General features: G+C 35.5%; 1 protein-coding gene across 1 annotated transcript in view; it reads left to right on the top strand.

Moving 5' to 3' along the window:
* LOC138315796 (short transient receptor potential channel 7-like) overlaps positions 1-19,460 on the top strand; it is a 37,632-nt gene extending 18,172 nt beyond the window's left edge. The window contains exons 3-15 of the mRNA XM_069257066.1: positions 220-714; positions 1,806-1,979; positions 3,359-3,523; positions 4,132-4,399; positions 5,252-5,391; positions 5,838-5,937; positions 6,274-6,425; positions 7,572-7,720; positions 11,756-11,954; positions 12,561-12,785; positions 14,139-14,270; positions 14,981-15,047; positions 15,361-19,460. Coding sequence (XP_069113167.1) covers positions 220-714; positions 1,806-1,979; positions 3,359-3,523; positions 4,132-4,399; positions 5,252-5,391; positions 5,838-5,937; positions 6,274-6,425; positions 7,572-7,720; positions 11,756-11,954; positions 12,561-12,785; positions 14,139-14,270; positions 14,981-15,047; positions 15,361-15,620 — 2,526 coding nt within the window. The 3' untranslated portion in view covers positions 15,621-19,460. The remainder of the gene's footprint in view (positions 1-219; positions 715-1,805; positions 1,980-3,358; positions 3,524-4,131; positions 4,400-5,251; positions 5,392-5,837; positions 5,938-6,273; positions 6,426-7,571; positions 7,721-11,755; positions 11,955-12,560; positions 12,786-14,138; positions 14,271-14,980; positions 15,048-15,360) is intronic.
* Positions 19,461-20,617: the final 1,157 nt, after the last annotated feature.

Below are 20,617 nucleotides of genomic sequence, written 5' to 3'. Positions count from 1 at the left end.
CAATATTTTAACTCTTTACCTCTAAAACTATTAGATCAAATCAACGTAATGGTAAATCGATCATATTTTGAATTAGCATTTGTGCAAACTTTGTCTTTTTTAAGTGATTGAGTGGATGCTAGTGTGACATTAGTTTGTACTCTAGTCTCACCGGACCTTGGCTATTAGGCACGTCTATGTGTCGCTTATATTGATCCGTTTTAACTTGATTGCACACAGGTAGTGGAAATTCTCTTGGACCGGTCCAGCGAGCTCCACATCCAGGAGTCGGTCCTACAAGCCATTAGTGCCAGTCACGTGCAGATTGCGGAGACAATTTTGAAGCATCGTCGTTACCTGGATCTCTGGAATGACAAACGGAAGCTGGGTGGGGTCGATCAGTTCTTCAGCAACACTACCTTAGAGGAATCTCAGTTTTCGCCAGATATCACACCTCTTATTCTCGCCTCACAAAAGAATCAGTACGAAATTGTTCAACTGCTTCTTCTCAGAGGAGAGATCATACAAAAACCACACAAATTCAACTGTACATGTCAAGATTGCGTAAATAAAATGCAGTTTGATAAACTTCGGTTAGCTAAATATAGACTGAACGCCTACCGAGGTCTAGCCAGCGAAGCGTATATATCTTTGTCCAGTAAGGATCCAATCTTAACAGCATTTGAATTAGCCAATGAGCTTCAGAATTTGTCTGCAATAGAAAAATATTTTAAGGTAAGAAATGATACTTCTTTTAATTGTCCTTTCAAACACCATTCTTTTAAAACATTTGGGATTACAGCAAATGCATATGATACAGAGCATTATCCGCCTGATATTCAGTATTATGACCCATGTTCTCGCGCCATATCTAAAGCGAACCTATCAATTGATGTAATGGCATATTTCCTTGCTTTGGCATTATAAAACTTTTGATTGTAGATATCTTTGAACATCTTTTGGCGTTATTGCACGTAACCCAAAACTGTTTCTCCCATTTTGAAACTTTACTAAACTACTCCAATAAATTTTGAGATTATTTTGTTGATGATTAAAAATGAAAAAAATATGAATAGTGTTACTGATATAATTTTAGAACGTTAATTATCTGTTCATCGATACTCAATCAAATACCCTGATTGAACTATTACGGGTACGAGAAGGGGTTGTTATAGTCCTTTAACATATGAAATACCTTTAAAATTATGTCTCGCGCGGTCTTTGTACTTAACTACTTGATACTGTTGTAACAACATGATAAGATTTTAATAATTCACATATATCATTGTGCGTATAAAGTGTGGAAAGTGTCTGATTTTTTCTTCTACCCTGGGCAGAGATGTCTACTTTTGTATAGGTATGATATTTGCTTATCTCAGTCTGGAGTTGAGAAACTTCACACTTCGCAACTTCTTTATCAGCAGTATGGCGTTGAGGAAACGATGTCATGTCGACGTGGCAACTGAAGCATTACGTTATGATATCAATGCAAAAGACGTTACAACGAAGGCGACAATGCCAGATATACAATATTGATTAGAGGGTAGGAGAATAAATCACCACCCTCCCCCCAAAAAAAAACCCCACCCAAACCCCCCAAAAAACTCGCCCTTTTTAGAATGAGGCAGAATATTGCCACACCCGGGAATATATTTGAAGTATCTTTTAAATATTTCCCATGTAGTTGATATGACAAAGGGGTAAAGAGTTGTATTAATTTGAAATTCACAATGAATGGGGAAATCTGTTCATTAGCAGGTTACCGATTTCCATTGTCTCGATTCAGTATTTTTATACTTGTATGATATATATTATTGTCCATACAGAATGAATACCTAGATTTAGTAAATGACCTGAGTGAGTATGTGGTGAAACTCCTAGACCGAGTGCGGACACAAGAAGAACTTGAAGTGGTACTCAATAAAACTGGTCGGCCGAAAGACAACAAGTATGAGAGTCTAGCTAGGTTTAACTTAGCAATACAGTACAGCCAAAAGAAGGTATGTATCCATATATATTATGACATTGTGAACTATGGAACATAAATATAAAATAATCCATATAAATGGTGCGTCTAGCCGTGTTAAAGCCATATCATGTCGACATTCACTTAAGGAATGATTTTTATTTTTTTGCTGTTTACTGGTGTGTAAACTGTATTTGATGGACATATATTTTACATAAGCTCGTTATGTTGAAATATCTGTCTACAAAATGCAGTTTACACAGCAGTAAACAGCACAAAATAAAAATAATTACTTATATTTACATTTCAACCGACTATTTCTTTTAAATTTAATAGTACGATAAAATAAAAAACTTTGTTTTTTCAACGTTATTGGACTCACGGAACAGCTGGTTCCAGTTTGGCTGGAAATGTTGTTCAAAACGTACACAAAATATAGTTCCACAATAACATTATCTTCCTCATTTCATTGATGCAATATATATTTAAAAATATAAAAATACATAAACATTAGGTCAAATCTGATGCGCATTAACACTACTTGCGAAATTAAGTGTTCCAGTGTGTGTATTCTTGCACGAAAACCGACTGCGTGTACACAAGTGTAAACGATTTCCCAGTCGGAAAGCTTATATAACAAATAAAGACGGAAATGTAAATATTACATACAAAATATATTCATTATTGAACGATGTATGGGCTATTACTGTATTACTGTATATAAACACAGAAATACATCCGTTTACAGTGACGGTGTGTAATCGATTATTGGTGTAATGGAATTTCCATTTAAAGGATGTCGCCCACGACCTTTGATTGAAAAAAACAACAACAACAAAACAAAGAAATACCTCCAGGTCGCATTACATTGCGACATGTGCTGCCATGTTACTCTGATACTGTAATAAACGTTAATTTGATATTACTAATTAGTTATTTAAGTTTAATACTTGCCAGCGGCTAATCGACCTGGTTGGGCCGGGTTTCTGGTTTAATTATGGGAGTGTCTTTGTAATTTATTTGCTTACGTCAGTTTTTTTTATTTCTTTTTTAATCAATCAGAATGCTACGAAAAGGCGCCTATTGGAAGGGGAATGTGATATATGTGTTATTAACATGTCTAGTACAAACAAACAAACAGAGCAATAAACACTATGGAGAAACTGCGTGGTGAAACTTGAGTATTGGAAACAAACAACAGAAAATGTTTCCATTAAAAAAACTGTTGCAGAAATAATTATAATATAACTAGATGTGTTCTGTTCTATTTATTAGTAACGTCTCAAAATTGCTTTCAGTGAAGTAGTTCTGAATTCTAATTTGACACCAAAACATTCGTATTTTGGCCTTTGATAATCAAATAGGACGTTCATTCGAAACCTATAATACAGCCAATAATGATTGTTTTTTTAGTTTGTAGCGCACCCGAGTTGCCAGCAACGACTTGTTACTACCTGGTATACCGGCCTAGAAGGTATACAGCGGTCGAGTTGGGCCCGACGAATCATGATGGCTACCTTATTTCTTATGTCCTATCCTTTTTTAGTGATGGCCCACCTAGTTACGCCTGGTAGAGATGTAAGTGATCACCTACATCTTTGTTGTAGCGTAAATATCTTAGACTTAATTCTTACAAAATACACATGTTTCCTTCCATTGTTTTCCATCTGTTGATGGTATAATGAGTATGCTTTATGAAACTTCAAAGCAGCATTGTTTCCCGTTTCAAGATCAAGCCGATATTCATCTGAGTAATTTCCTTATGGACTAGAGGTATCACTGCAGACATCACGATAAAATGGACATGCAAAACCAAATGATTCCCTAAATATTGAAGGCATTGGTAACACTCGCCACTGTCCACATAAATGAAGCTATCAAGACTGTTTCATTTACGTTAATTTTGAAGGTGATCTTAAAGACCTGTAGATTCTGATATTTGAACCTGCGACACACGCAAATTATTAAATCAGTAGTCCCAAGGCATTCAATTCATTATCAATCAAACGATGCTTTTACGAAATATATAGTTTTCATCTGATTCTGTGGTCCTTATCGTTTATAAACTGGCATTAATGAGATGTAAAGAGAAGTAATATCTTGTTAACCTTTCTTTTGTTTGATAGCTTATCCATTATTTGAGATCTATTTAAGATAAAACTTAAAACACGTTGTATATATTTCAGTGTGTGAAGTACCTCCGTTTTCCCTGTGTTAAATTTATATGTCAGACGATGTCTTTCCTCACCTTTCTCGTCCTCATCATCGTTTCCACTGCGGAGTCCTCCCGGACAGTGTCAAACAAAATAACTCTGGCCTCCGAGTTTCCAGATATCCATAACATCTACACGGAAATTAGAACCTTCTCCAATGCTACCATGTATGGCAACGACTTCCCATTAAGGCCACTGGCACCAACCATGACCCAGATTCTTATATCATTCTGGGTAATAGGTAAGACGACAAACATTTACTCTCTGTACCAGCGTAATTTCATGACAATTGCCCGCGGATAATACGTATAAAGTTACGGTAGGTTTATTAGTAATAATTAAACACTGTACTGCTTTCGGTGGACATTATTTGATGATTGATGCCAACTGAATAGCGGCCATTTTGAAGAAGTGTTCTAGCTAGGGCTTGCCGTTGTCTTGTTGGCATTAATCCTCTCATGGATTGTTTACTCATGACATTATATAAGCGATTAACATGTCGATATTGAATGCAATATATGAAGACCTATTCAGTTTTTTTTTAATATCGTGTTTTGAGTGTTATCATCATTATATACACAATGAGCAAGTGTTATGCTGTATCTATTATTGTCATGGATTCCATCCCCTATAATAATTATTCTCTTATACCTACACGTGTAATACTGGCTGGTCGAGGGCAATACACTCATGTCGCCTCTAACTGTATTGCATGGCTACCCATGAAATAAAGCCTCCTGACGCCATAGCGTCAACAAAATTACTATTTTCAGAAAACTAGGCTGGATTTACTTTAAAAGATACAACCAACGGGATTTGCGTTGAAGATATCACGCAAATGAATGGTGAATTTCAAAATGGCTGAAAGTCAAAGTAGTAAAATTGCAACAAAAAGTCGAGATATAAGAGCAACATACTCATTCATATGTGTGTATAAAGAAAAGGAATATTCTATCATATGGATCACAAAATTCTGTAAAACCCGAGGCTTACATCATTTTGTGACCCTCGGGTAGAATATCCCTATCCTTCATATCCACATATGAAAGTTTTATCATAAAAAATGTTCTAAATGACTGAAGTTCTTTGTCAGGTTTTGCGTGCCAGGAATGTGCCCAGCTATTTAATGACGGGATCTGGGAGTATATGAAGTCCTGGTATAACCTGATGGACATTACACTCCTGTGTGTTTATTTCGCGGCCTTCACTTTACGGTATGCTGTAATGTTTAAGGTAAGAAAAAAAGATTCCTATACCTCTGTAAAACTGTATTTGATATGTTTGAAAGCAACACCAACAAAGCAATGAGCATTCATTAAGAGTTTGAAAGACGAAGACAATAAAGACTATTTCTGAAAAAAATCAACTCAAAATCAATTCCCAAATGTGATTTCATTTTTAACACCGATATTTGCTTTCAGTTCAATATTATTTTAATTTCAAATATGTGAATATCAAATTCATCAACCTACTATTAAATATTTTGGTTCAAACAAATGTAATGCTATATGAAGTATACTTTGTCATTGTTTTCTTCATCAATTATTCATTAACAGAACAATATTGTTATCACAACTATAATTATGAACTATATTAGATTCAGTTAAATTAGTCAGACATTTGGTACACCATTAATTTTTTTAAGTTATTTAGCTATCTTTACTGATACATGTTTGTAGATGTATGGATCTATTGATTTCCTACGCCATAGCCATTCAGCACCATGGACCCAGGAAGAGATAGATATTGTCAACTACCGCCTTTACTGGCTAAATGAAGGTACCCTTTAATCAAACACTAATATTAATGCTTGAAGGGACGTAATTGGTTTAGTTAGTAGTTTGATGAAATATAATCAGTGCAATCACATTAATATGCACCTTGTTCTTTTGTTTCCATGATTTTTCATTGGAATTTTAAAATCACTAGTAATTTCATTGATGGAACATATTTTCTCCTATATCCATATACATTTCGTTTTCTAATTACAATACAAATATATTAAGTAAAAAAGTTAAAACATCTAAGCATTAAAACGAATGATGATTTACATCATGTAGGAATATGTTGACTTGATATATCAATAGATAATTCTTGTATTTTTCTCTATTTAAGACCGGTTCTATTGGATGGCCTGGGATCCAATCAACATGTCCGAAGGATTATTTGCCATGGCAAATATCCTTAGTTTTTCAAGAATTTCCTATCTTCTTCCAGCCAACGAAGTTTTAGGCCCTCTCCAGATCTCGCTTGGCAAAATGATAACAGTAAGTTACAGTCCAAAACACTTGTCAATGCTATACATCTCAAGTTGTTGTGGTTTGAATAAAATTAATCTATTATTAATGTTTCCCTTTTTAGAATCGATAGCTTTGACCAAATCATGTATTCATTATTCAACAAAATATTTAATACCCGGTTGATTTATAATGATTTACGTTGTGAACGCGGGCGCTCTCTAATTATTGACATTGATAAATTAACATTGTTAAATTGATTATACCGGATGTTTTGTTTTACCAGTACTTTATATGGTAGCTCACCTAGTTTCTACCGTATCAGTGTATACAAATAATTCCTAATACAGGTACATTCATATAGTTTGAAAGCAGATAAGGTTTATTTTTTAAGATAAATAACGCAAACCTGATTGGATATTACGCGAAATTATCGCATTATTACGCGAAACTTTGATGTTCTCATGCAAAAAAAAGTTTGTTTTTTTTCTCTATAAAAGTAAGACCAACCAGCTATCGCAATATAGCATAATGTCATCGTATAAGTTTTATGATACAAACACATTTAAGGATATATATATTAGGCGTGACGATCAGTGTACCCATGTACTGGTAAGTAAACGTTGATGTACAAAACACTTTTCAAACCATTACCATTTCTAATAAAAGTCTACAATATTTGTAAACGTAACGTACATATATGATAAATGAATGGTCAATGAATGGTAATTGAAAGCCAACAATCATATTTCGGGTTCATTGTGCGTGAGTAGAACACGAGCATGGAAATGATTAGTCCCAACTACAGTTGCAGTTTAAAATGGACTTTAAGGAGATGTTTAATGTAAATCGTGAAGACATCCTTGGGGAGTGACAACGCCGAAAGATGTCGCTGCAAACCTAATTTGGTTTTCAATTAGGACCAGCTTTTATTGTATAATTTTACATTCTGAATTTGTAGAGTCATCCCTCTTATGGGTAGGTTCTGATCATTGCGTCTTGATTTCATGAGTGTAATTTCATATTTGCAGATTAAATGATGTACGTTGTGCTCACATAGTAATAAGATTACAATCAATACCTGCCCACAAGAGAGATAATTCTATAATATGCAAAGACGGAATACATTGTATGAGACCACTTCATTGTTGACAGTAATATTCAATGTGTTTATAGGACATCCTCAAATTCTTGGCCCTTTTTATGTTGGTGCTTGGAGCCTTCATGGTTGGCTTATTTAACCTGTTTTGGTACTACAGTGTACATGAGGGCATTGAAGTGACCGATCATCAGTTTACATTCGCCGCCGAAAAACATTTCGGAGAGTAAGTATAACTGTTTACAATAGATATCCTATAATTGGAAGAACAAAAGGTTATTATAACCAATGCCTTATAATCAGTAAATCGAAGTAATTGAGACCAAAGCAGTATCGTAATTGTTGATCGGAGAGTGAATATGTACCAATGCCGTCGTTTGATTGGTATATATATGACCAATGCAGTATTGTGATTGTTGATCGGAGAGTGAATATGACCAATGCAGTATTGTGATTGTTGATCGGAGAGTGAATATGACCAATGCAGTATTGTGATTGTTGATCGGAGAGTGAATATGACCAATGCAGTATTGTGATCGTTGATCGGAGAGTGAATATGACCAATGCAGTATTGTGATTGTTGATCGGAGAGTGAATATGACCAATGCAGTATTGTGATCGTTGATCGGAGAGTGAATATGACCAATGCAGTATTGTGATCGTTGATCGGAGAGTGAATATGACCAATGCAGTATTGTGATCGTTGATCGGAGAGTGAATATGACCAATGCAGTATTGGGATTGTTGATCGGAGAGTGAATATGACCAAAGCAGTATTGGGATTGTTGATCGGAGAGTGAATATGACCAATGCAGTATTGTGATAGTTGATCGGAGTGTGAATATGACCAATGCAGTATTGGGATTGTTGATCGGAGAGTGAATATGACCAAAGCAGTATTGTGATTGTTGATCGGAGAGTGAATATGACCAACGCAGTATTGTGATAAGTTTATCCTAGAGTTATTATTAGTTTCCTGCCAGTGAATCCGGAGGGGTCTATAGTGTTTGTCCCGTCTGTCTGTCTGTCTGACTGACTGTGACTGCCCGTCCCTCTGTCTGTCTGTCTGGATGTGGTTTCCAGATGACAACTAGGAAGGTCACTGTTACTAAAAAAAGCTTGTTTGAAAATTTTCGTTTCCATACGATAACTTTAGAAAACATTAACGGAATTTGTTCAAACTTTGCACAATGGGAACATAGGAGATAACATAGCTTGGGATTGAATTTTGGGTAAAAAAAGCCAACTACAATGGTCACTGCTTTTAAAACAGTTTCCGGACGATAACTTTAGAACACATCAAGGGAATTTGTTCAAACTTCATATAATCATAGCATAACTAAGCGATTATATTTGCCATAGATAAAAATGTAATTGACGGCAGGATACGTGTGTTGTTTGTACCAATGCCGTCGTTTGATTGGTAGATGGGAAAGTTTTGTACCAATGCCGTCGTTTGATTGGTAGATGGGAAAGTTTTGTACCAATGCCGTCGTTTGATTGGTAGATGGGAAAGTTTTGTACCAATGCCGTCGTTTGATTGGTAGATGGGAAAGTTTTGTACCAATGCCGTCGTTTGATTGGGAGATAGGAAAGTTTTGTACCAATGCCGTCGTTTGATTGGTAGATGGGAAAGTTTTGTACCAATGCCGTCGTTTGATTGGTAGATAGGAACGTTTTGTACCAATGCCGTCGTTTGATTGGTAGATGGGAAAGTTTTGTACCAATGCTGTCGTTTGATTGGGAGATAGGAAAGTTTTGTACCAATGCCGTCGTTTGATTGGTAGATGGGAAAGTTTTGTACCAATGCCGTCGTTTGATTGGTAGATAGGAAAGTTTTGTACCAATGCCGTCGTTTGATTGGTAGATGGGAAAGTTTTGTACCAATGCCGTCGTTTGATTGGTAGATAGGAAAGTTTCGCTTTTCATTTTTAAAGATGAGTTCCCGCATATATAAGTGATCTTTTTCAAACAATAAACCGAAAAATATATTACCATGTGCATTTTTTGTGGATTTATTAGAAGAAAATCAGTATTACTCTATAGTCATTAGTTTTCTCAATCGGATCTCGAAACGAATAAGCTGGATCATCAGCATGAACGTCACATGGTCTTTCAGTCCAGTCAGATATCAATAATAGAAAATAGGGTCAACAGGGTCAGAGGTTAAGTTTACAGGTTTTACAGGAGAAATATCGTGTTAGTGTCGTTACTCTTATGAACCCCGTGTCATCTGGAATATCATGTTCATATCACGTCTTTGACCTTTACTCTTATGAATATATATAGAGAATTCTATTACTATGCAATAACTTTTATACATACTATGTTAATTTCACGTAGATAATCCGTAAATGATATGACCATTCTATGATCCAGTAGATGTCATATTTGGTCTAGAGGCCAATAAGGGGTAGTAATAAAATGCACGAATAATGTGAGAGGAATCGTGTGCGTAATGTGATAAAATCACATCAGGAAGAAGCATACCCTGCTGGGAAAAGAAATTCTGATGTAAAATACCGTATACAATTCGCCTAATTATGCAATATTATATAAGTAGACAGCGTCTGTACGCGAATTTCTGTACGCGAATATCTGCATGTACGTGTACATATACAGGTATGGACGATAGGGGTGAAAAAAAACTAGAAATAGGCACACTTATGTATAAAATAACTAACTAAATACATTTTCAATTAACAAATGATCTTGTGTAATTTATTTTCATTGGATATATGTATTTACACATAATGTTAGATGGCTGGTTATGTAATGTAGACGTGTGTGTGTATCATCTATTGGGTGAAGACATACTTTCTGTCTTTCATATTTATGTAAAGAGTAATACACACTTGCAAGAAAGCCGTAGAAGAAGAGGTAAATAAACCTCGAAAAGCAGCACAATAGCGCGTATCGTGCGGCATAATATTTGTCTACTTTCATTGTATCGTACTACTGTTCGTATTATTGATAAAGGGGCAGATAACCTCGAATATTGGACAATTTTGTTGTCCACACTGTTGGAATTATTTCTTTATCCCAACTTTATATAAATAAATATATAAATAAATCACGATACATTTGACTTTTCATTGTTTATTTTAACTCTACCAATAAGTCGTAAATAGCTAGCCCCTTTTATCTTTATTAATTAAAGATGACGTATTCTTTTAAAGTATATTTTGCTATGACCTACACTATAATATATAATCCAGTTATGCATATTTATCAGCTATAAACATATGTCATCGCCGGAGAAACTCAGGTTTAATATACACCATATTAATTTATCAAATCGTGAAAAAATGTATATAGATATAAAGTTTAACAGCACACCGTGCACCATTTGATGTTTTAATTGGATAATAACAACAAAAGAACGATATTATTATTTATTTTATTATATCTCGAACCTCTTCTGTGACCCCAAGTGGAAAGTTGTACCTGTCGAACAGTTGCTCTGTAACTTCAGCACGATGTTATATACCTTTCTACATCATGATAAGTGTCCATCTTCCTAATTCGTCATTAGGACTAACACTTGTCCTCCTTGTAACAGATCGGAATCGAGACAGAGTTAATTTCTGTCCTTGTAACTTAATAATCTAGGACGACTAGGCTTTTGTTGAAAATGAGCTGCTCCTATTTTCCTTGTTTACTGCGTTAAAAGCACGACTTGCATGCGCAGCTCAGAATGCTAGCCCGATCAGCAGATACCGTACACGTGGTCTTGTATTTATTTGTGAGTTACAAATAAATCAAAGACAATTAAATATTTAAATTACTTATTCTTCGAATTACTTTGTATTTTTTATTAACAATGTTTATAATTTTAGGCATTTTCTACAAGAATCAAGCGTTAGAACAACATATCAGTTATCAATCTAAGCTTGTTAACGTATTACCTATCTTTGTTAGAAAAATAATTTGTTTAAGTATTTGAACTTTCTCATGTAGTAGAAATAGTTAATTATTATATATAGTATAGCCTTTGTGAACAGGTTAATACTCTATTCATTTCCGTTTGTGATCTCCTTTAGAATTGACCATTTTCATATTGTGTGCCCGTCAACCAATGCGAAAGTGTTTTGCTTTTAACATTTTCGACGCTTTTTTTACCTTTCTGAACTCTTTAATTTCTGTGAACATTCTTGCTTTTGTGAACATTCTAACCATAATTCATAGACATTTATGTATTTTGTAACCTTTGTAAATGTTTGACCTTTGTGACCTACTTTTAAACATTTGTGACTTTCAGCGTAATGGCAACATTCCGGACAGTGTTCTGGTCAGTGTTTGGACGAGGGGATACAGACGTTGTGACATTAGGAGAGTATGACAATCATCTAACAGAGGATATCGGGTATATCATCTACGGCATGTACAACATCGCCATGGTCATCGTCCTCCTCAATATGCTTATTGCCATGATGTCCAGATCCTTCGAGAATATAACGGTGAGATTTTATTTTTAAATCCTAAATAAGTTCTTCGTTATTCCAGTACTTTCAATGGTATTTTTATGAATTTTACTGGGTTTGTAGTATATTTACAGTACCTGTCCTGAATTTTATAAAATAAAATCGAGCTCTTTCGTAGTTTTGCTATCCACATCGAAATATGAAAAAGTTCCAACTGGCATGGTCTTTTAAATATTTCAATAGAATATTCAACATAATATCGTTTATATGTACCACTAAATTATAATAATTAATTATTCTTTGTTTTCATAACAAATCTGTCTTTCTGATTTTTTTTGCATACCACTATGAAAAAAAATCCGAGGATAGCGCGAAACCCCGACGTTATCGTGACGTCACAATAGAGAAAAAAATTGTTTGCAAACTTTTGTGAGAATCCGCTACGCGGATTCACACAGTTTGCAAACAATTTTTACTTTTGTGAGAATCCGCTACGCGGATTCACACAGTTTGCAAACAATTTTTTTCATACCCCGATAAAATTAAAAAATAGTGACATCAATGCTTATATGATAAATTTCGAATTAAAATGTCTACAATGGGAATTATTAAAACCATGTGATTTGATGCATATGTTGATAGCAAGACTCCGACTCGGAGTGGAAGTTCGCGAGAAGCACGCTGTATATGGACTACATTGGATCCGGTCCAGCATTACCGGTGCCATTGAACATTCTGGCGGTACCTCGTGACCTTATCGAATATATCATCGAATCATGCTGTCGAAAGTCTGGAGGTGACGATGAGGATGATTCCGACGACGATGACGACGAGAAAAGCAGAAATCCTGATCAAAATGGCGGACTGGTACTTTACGTTTTTCATTCCTAATGAAACGAGGAATTGTTATTGTTATTTCGTTATTTCTTATTTTGAAATGATATATATTTACCCGTGACCCCTGTGAATCCCGAGCTAGATATCCGTGATACAACACATGCCCCAAAACTTAACTGAACATGGACACTCACCTTACAGCTTTTCATTAAACATCATACATAACGCAACAACACGTGAATCTCTATTATACGTCGATTAACAAAACTGAATGTGATAAAATGTTTAGTACCATTGTCTTTAAGTCTATAATTCTATATGACATTAAATCCTGACAGAGCTCTTTAAACAACGTTAGAGATGCGCCACTGCCGACAGAGTATAAACGATACTCATCATTTGAACAATGATTGGCGTTTATTCGTGTATATTTACATTTCAGTTTTCTCTTTGCTATGTAAACTTACTAAATGCGAAATCATTTATACTTGCTTAAACGCAGTGGTTGCCGCGCAAGGATACACACACCGAAACACTGACTTCCGCAAGTAGTGTGAATGCGCATCCGAATAGGCATATTGTATCTGTATGGCAAATCTTCAATATACTACATGTATGAATGTCATGTAAATCTTAAATTATACATCAACAAATAAAATATTATAACAATTTTGTATAAATAGGATAAAAAAAAAGAAAAAAATAATGTAGAACTATATTTTGTGTACTCTCTGAATTTGACATTTCCCGCCAAATTGAAGCCAGCTGATCGGGATTCCTTCAATTGACCGGCTGTTCCAACAATCGTATAACATTGAAAAAAAACAATTTTATTTTATTTGAACACTTTATTTTTAAAGAAATAGTCGGTCGAAATGTAAACATAAGGAATGATTTGTATTGGTTGTTGTTTACTGGTATGAAAACTGCATTTTTGTACAGTTATTTCAACATGACGCGCTAACGCGCGTCATTCAAAATATCTGTACAAAAAATTCAGTTTACACACCAGTAAACAACAAACAATAAAAATCATTCCTTAAATATATATGTATAAGTAACATAAAAATAATATAAAATAATTTGTTTTGCTTTTGGTGCATGCACAATCAGTACTTCATTACATAAAGGACATAGTGCCACGAAATTTTTTCGATAGAGAAATATACCGTTTGTCAGCGGTGGAGCATCTATAAAAACTGTTTCATATGCCCCCCTAGACAGACAGAAATTTAAATTTGTTATTGTGACAAAATTCTCTCACGATTTGAATACTGGTTGTTTTATCATACGATTGTCAACAAGACGCCAGAGTTGTCTTTTTTTGCCGGAAAAAATTTAGATTGAAATGTAGCTATAATGTGTGTTGTACCTCATTTTAAGGGCAACGGTAGTCCAATTGAAGCAACGGCCATCGACATCAACGAAACAACCCTTAGACCCGAGGACATGGACAGACGGAAAAGCATGGGCAGCACCATGGGGCAAGATGGTGAGAAGAAGAAAGACTATCAAGTAAGTACAGGGAAATTAGACTGACGTTGTCGTAGTTACGTAATAAGTAAATTGTTATAACAAATAATGGTCGTCTTGGATGTTAATTATATCATTGTTTCTCAACGAGTTGAAAATAACTACTGTTTGTTAGAGAAATGTATCCATATTATGAGAGATAATATTGCAAGGCTTCACGGTGTTAGCAATAAACATTCTGCGACACACGTTTCAATCATTAAATTGGGTACGTTATTTCCTGACGTGTCTTATCCCCTGGGCTAGCCTTGTTGTTAAACAAAGCTTGTGATTAAATTTGCTTTATGGTGGGTTTTAAGGTCATCTGACCTATTGTCATCGCGCAGCGTCCGTCGTCGTGCGTCGTGTAACGTCCTCAGTCCGCCATGCGTAAAAATTTCTTTATATCGCTACTAGTCAAAATGCTCTGCCCAACACAGTTGTTTCGGTTTCTATATTACCAAATGTTTGTTTTTCCTCCCTCCTATTATAATTTGTGTAAATGATTTTCAGATGACCGTTAAGGACCACGGGCCTCTTGTTTGAGTGAATAACCATTTGGAAATACATAAACATGAAAATGGCTATTATAAATTAATTCATTATAGAATGGCAAATTTTAGTAAATTTATAGGGTAAACAACAGATTGATTTAAAGTTGCAACCTGATTAGATGATACAAAATAAAACACGAAATTATGATTTATTTATAGAAAGTGATGCAGACGATTATACAGAGGTATATATTTGAGAAACAGAGAGAAGCGGAAGTTACGGAAGGTACGTGGTGTTTCTTATGGTTCTATATCATACGAACAAACAAATGATTCAGAATTAATTTTTTATGTAAAGCTAACATCAATTAAGATAACAAGATGTCTTTGTAGAAAGTTAAACAAGGCTACGTGTGTCTTGTACGAGTGTTTGTTTCTGTTGCATTACCCTCGTTGATGGAAATAGTTGTACCAATGTATTAATGTGAGGGTATGTCTGCAATCAATATACCTTAGCAGTTAGACAAGATATAACACATATCCCTGTACATAAATCGGAGTGTTTACAGTATCCATGGTTATACTTTATTTATTTGTAGACGACTTCGAGGAAATAAAGCAGGATATATCTAGTTTCCGGTATGAAATATTAAACAACCTCGAACTTCGAGATGCCTCGCACGAAGATATGGCAAAGCAGATCAATAAAATTGGAGATCAGGTCAAGATGATCGCAAAGGAACTGCGGAGGTCACGTACATCTGATGACGTCATAAGTGAAAGTGAGGCCGAACATGAACCCGATAATGAGAAGAAAACATTTTCATCATTAGCAAATACTGTGCGCACCACACTTTAAGTTGAATAGGAACTGTATGACGCTTGAATAGACTATGATTGAGACATTGAAGTTCTGGAAACGTGCAGAAAGCAAATTACTAATCCAGCAACGAATATGTTGTCATCCAGATTGTGATAATTTTTGCTGTGAGACAGCCGAAGTTGTCGATTGGTCAAAATACATGACATTCTCCCAATTGTAGCTCTGCATCTTTGTATTGCGGGTTTGAGATCTCCGTGTGATAATTGGTGTGTACAGATGTTAAGCTGGATACGTTTTGTCTACTCATATGACCACATTAGAAATCGGTATGTCCTTAAATAGAGATTCGCTGTCACCAGGTCGTTACACAATCAATTGGTTATTTAACGAAATATGGCTTATATCGTACAGTACGAGTGTAAATCTACTGTATATTAGTTTATCAACACATACACGTACAAAACGTGATGTCTTTAGAATTGTCTGCCCTTTCTTTATAGGTCCATACCCATGCCAAATTATAGTATTTGAGTGTTAACACTAAGTAGGAATCCGTATCCTTATTGGGTTTTACTTGATGTATTCACCGTTAATGATCTTTTCCCTTCTCTTTCGGTTTTTCAAGTGTTAAAGACTAAATTACAACTAATTTATACCTGTTATTTTAATATTTATATATTCTGTTGATGTTCCTGTGCCAGACATTCATTGTCAATTTTATGGTGATCTGTGAGATACAGTTGACAGGATGTCTGACACATCGCGTACCTTCACTGGGTCGGGCATTCTCTACAATTATTTTCGTCATTCTGTGGCATGTGGTTAATACAAATTGGCGTATAGCACAACATTATGACAATATAGTATCCATATATGAGTCATGTTATAAAAGTTTAAAGTGATAAGGAAGCCAGGGTTCTTCAAAACAAGTGTTGATTACTACGTCATTTGTTTCAGCAAGAAGGTGACGTCGTTTTCTCATATATTGATGACGTCACTTTTGAAAAATAATGACGTACGATCAAGGCATACAAGAATAGCAGAAATAATAGTCCTGCCTATTTGAAGTATCTAATTATATTTTCTTTCTTTCCCATGAAATTGTACAATAACTGAGTTATCAGTTGTGACTGTGATCATCCGTGTATATTTGCCCTATGCTGGATCATAGGACCATCATTTTATAGTTTGTTACGGTGTGTTATTTGTGGTATAATAATTGTTTATAACCATGTGACTTGTATTCGTGTTGGTACATAAAACTATTAATATTTTATCCTCATTTATTATCATCGACCTTTATATGATTTTGTTACAATGTATAATTTGAAGCTTACTTGATCTTATGACACAAACTAGAAATACCTTTTGCGGAATATACATGTATTTTAACGTTATTAGAAAACCAAATGACGCAGGACATTTCAAAGGAAAACAAATCGATGGATTTTGATATAACATGGGAAATATATTAGGTAATTTATTTTATAACAAAGATAATATATTGGATAAAATAGATGAAGGAAATTTACACTTGACAGTACTATACAAATATAGCATTTTGATGAGGTGGATACATGGTTATATCGACCAAAGAAAAAATATTGGCCGATTGAGTTCGATATTTTTTGTGGTCGATATAACCATGTATGACCGAAATAAAAATGCTATAATTCTTTTATTATTTTTCTGGATTTTTTACTTTTGAAATGAGTGTGAAACTAAATAAGCATCGCATTGTAAATTCAGCTTCGTGATGACCGTTACAATCCTATGATTTTGTAACAAGTATAAATTAAAAACAACATATGAAAACAGTATCAATTGGTGCACTTCACACTTTTATTACATGTACGCGGTGCATGTGTGTTTGTGAATTGCATAAGGGTAAAAATGTCCACAGATTGACATTAAGAAACATACTCTTATGCTTAGTACTCCATTCCGTAAAATAATAATCGTATGCATACAGTAGTATTAGCCTAGGCCTAATGTTGTAAGTAAACATCAAACGCATTCACTATTCAATGGCTCCAGACGCTTAATGAATGTTATTCGATTATTTCCTACTTTCCTACCGTGTTTATGTTGAAAATTTAAAAGCTTAAACTGTAGTCATGAGCTGGAAGTCATCATCATCTTTGTTAGAAACCGAAATATCAACGTCGTCTGTTACATTTTGTGGTTACGCTTCAAACTCAGGTTATCAAAGCGTTTGTTTCAAAGCGGCAGGAACACGAAGCGTTTTGGTAACGTAGACGATAACGTTATCAAAAAATAACCGTGCAATATACTTTTTCCATAAACTACTTCCGGCAAAATCGTGCAATATAATTTTTATCGGTGATCACGTGGCGTGTTTTTGACCAATGAGAAGCGACAAAAAATCCAGAAAAATAACAAAAGAGAATGTACCCATAACAAATGATAGAAGTACAAGTTTTAATATGGATTATCATTTTTAATGCATTATATTTCCCAGCGACTTGTCGAAAGCCAATGAAACAGCTCTTGGTCACCAGGGAGACAGAGCACTATTATAAAATATCAACGTGGTGCATTATATTTCAAACAGTTTTCGTGATTGTGTTTGGCAAAATATGTGAACGAGTTATATAATTTGTATATATTGTTGTAAATATTAATTTTGTATTGATGGGTTGTATATTTGTTAATCCGTTTTGTTTGTTATACGTTTAAACACACACAAAAATGGAAATCAACTGCAATTTTATTCCTAATAACACATGAGTTTAATCAAGAGCGTCATTCATATTTGTATGGTAAAATATTGAATGAATGGTCCCAATAAACAATTTGGGTTTACCTTCGATCGCCAACAACAACGTACGAGCGAGAGTTGGCGTTACTTCCCTTGTATCGAGAGTATTTAACTGTATTGATAGTGACATGAATTAATAATTCTACTAATATCATATCATTACTATCTATATATCTTTACTTGAAAAAAGTCTCTTTTTTATCTTTATACCTTTTTTGTATGCAGAACAAAACTATTTTATGTGAATAGCGTGCCTTTGTTTTGACAGCTTACCAATATGTGTTCTAATACTGTAAGGTGCTATAAAAACTACTACGTGTCCCATGCCTTAGAGGGAAAGTATCTAACATAAATTCTCCATGGCTTTAGAGGTAATTCTTTTGAGTCAGGGGAGCCTTTCTTTGCGACAGCTTTCTCATTCTTCCAACTTATTTTAGTAAAGATCGGTCAATTTGAATACTCTGTTAGTCGATACAAAGCTGTTGTTGCAAATTATCTTTGTTTTTCTTTTATTATTCTCATCTTCATATGTGTAGATTAAGGAGACTTCTTATAATTGTATTTGTTTACGGAAATCCAGATGAATAAGCGTTTTGTGGTATCTTTTGTCATAGAAACGCCTATACTATATCTATTAACCTGTTGTGTGTAACAGCAATCATTTGTACTGGCATGCTTTGAAGTATATACTGTATCTGGTATAGTTGCTCTGTTGAAAATTTATTATGTTTCACACGCATTCCATAGTTTCTTTTCATATAACTACCAAGTATCTGTTATTTATCAAATGTTCGCATTAATGGAAAACGTGTTACCCATGTCATAGCGCGTATAATAATTTAACCGGGCTTCTGCGTGTGTTATTTTCCCTTTGCGTTTTTAGGACCTGTGAACACCATATGCATGCCTCAACACAGCTATCGGTCTAATGGTTACAAAATAACCTTGAAAGACAGCTTGTTCACTTTATTGTCCAATTATGCATTCTATGAGCGAATCCTAGCTCTTGTACTGTGATATAGAAGTATCGCATTGTCGTTAATTGTTGGAATGATGACGATAAACATGTAACATTAAATTTAATATACTTACAAGATGTGTTTGCCTTTGGTATTACAAACCTTTTAATTTATACTACATCCAAAAGATCAATTTACCCTCCAAACTGATACCGCACACCACATCGCGTACATGGGCATCCTCGACACTCCTGTGACAAAGGTGCAAGGGACGTCCTTAAATAATACCACAAAGCACACATCGCGTACAGGAGCATCCTCGACACTCCTTCTACAAAGGTGCAAGGGAAGTCCTTAAATGATACCGCAAACCACACATCGCGTACAGGGGCTTCCTCGACACTCCTGTGATAAGGATACAAGAGACGTCCTTAAATAATACCGCACACCACACACCGCGTACAGGGGCATCCTCGACACTCCTGTGACAAGGGTACAAGGGGCGTCCTTAAATAATACCGCACACCACACATTGCGTACAGGGGCATCCTCGACACTCCTGTGACAAGGGTACAAGGGACGTCCTTAAATGATACCACACACCACACATCGCGGACATGGCATTCTCGACACTCCAGTGACAAGGGTACAAGGGGCGTCCTTAAATGACACTCCTGTGACAAGGATACAAGGGACGTCCTTAAATGATACCACACGACACACACCGCGTACAGGGGCATTCTCGACACTCCTGTGACAAGGATACAAGGGACGTCCTTAAATGATACCGCACACCACACACCGCGTACAAGGGCATTCTCGACACTCCTGTGACAATGGTACAAGGGACGTCCTTAAATGATACCACACACCACTCATCGCGTATAGGGGGCATCCTCGACACTCCTGTGACAAGGATACAAGGGACGTCATTAAATGATACCGCATACCACACATCGCGTACAAGGGCATTTTCGACACTCCTGTGACAAGGATACAAGGCACGTCCTTAAGTGATACCGCACTACACACATCGCGTACAGGAGCATCCTCGATACTCCTGTGACAATAGTACAAGGGACGTCCTTAAATGATACCGCACACCACACATCGCGTACAAGGGCATCCTCGACACTCCTGTGACAAGGGTACAAGGTAAGTCCTTAAATGATACCGCACACCACACATCGCGTACAGGGGCATCCTCGACACTCCTGTGACAAGGGTACAAGGGACGTTCTTAAATGATACCACACAACACACATCGCGTACATGGCATTCTCGACACTCCA

Source organism: Argopecten irradians, chromosome 2, assembly GCF_041381155.1.
Source record: "Argopecten irradians isolate NY chromosome 2, Ai_NY, whole genome shotgun sequence".
Classification (NCBI taxonomy): Eukaryota; Metazoa; Mollusca; class Bivalvia; order Pectinida; family Pectinidae; genus Argopecten; species Argopecten irradians.
The sequence above is the reverse complement of the archived record's forward strand: the minus strand, read 5'-3'. Positions and strand labels throughout refer to the sequence as shown.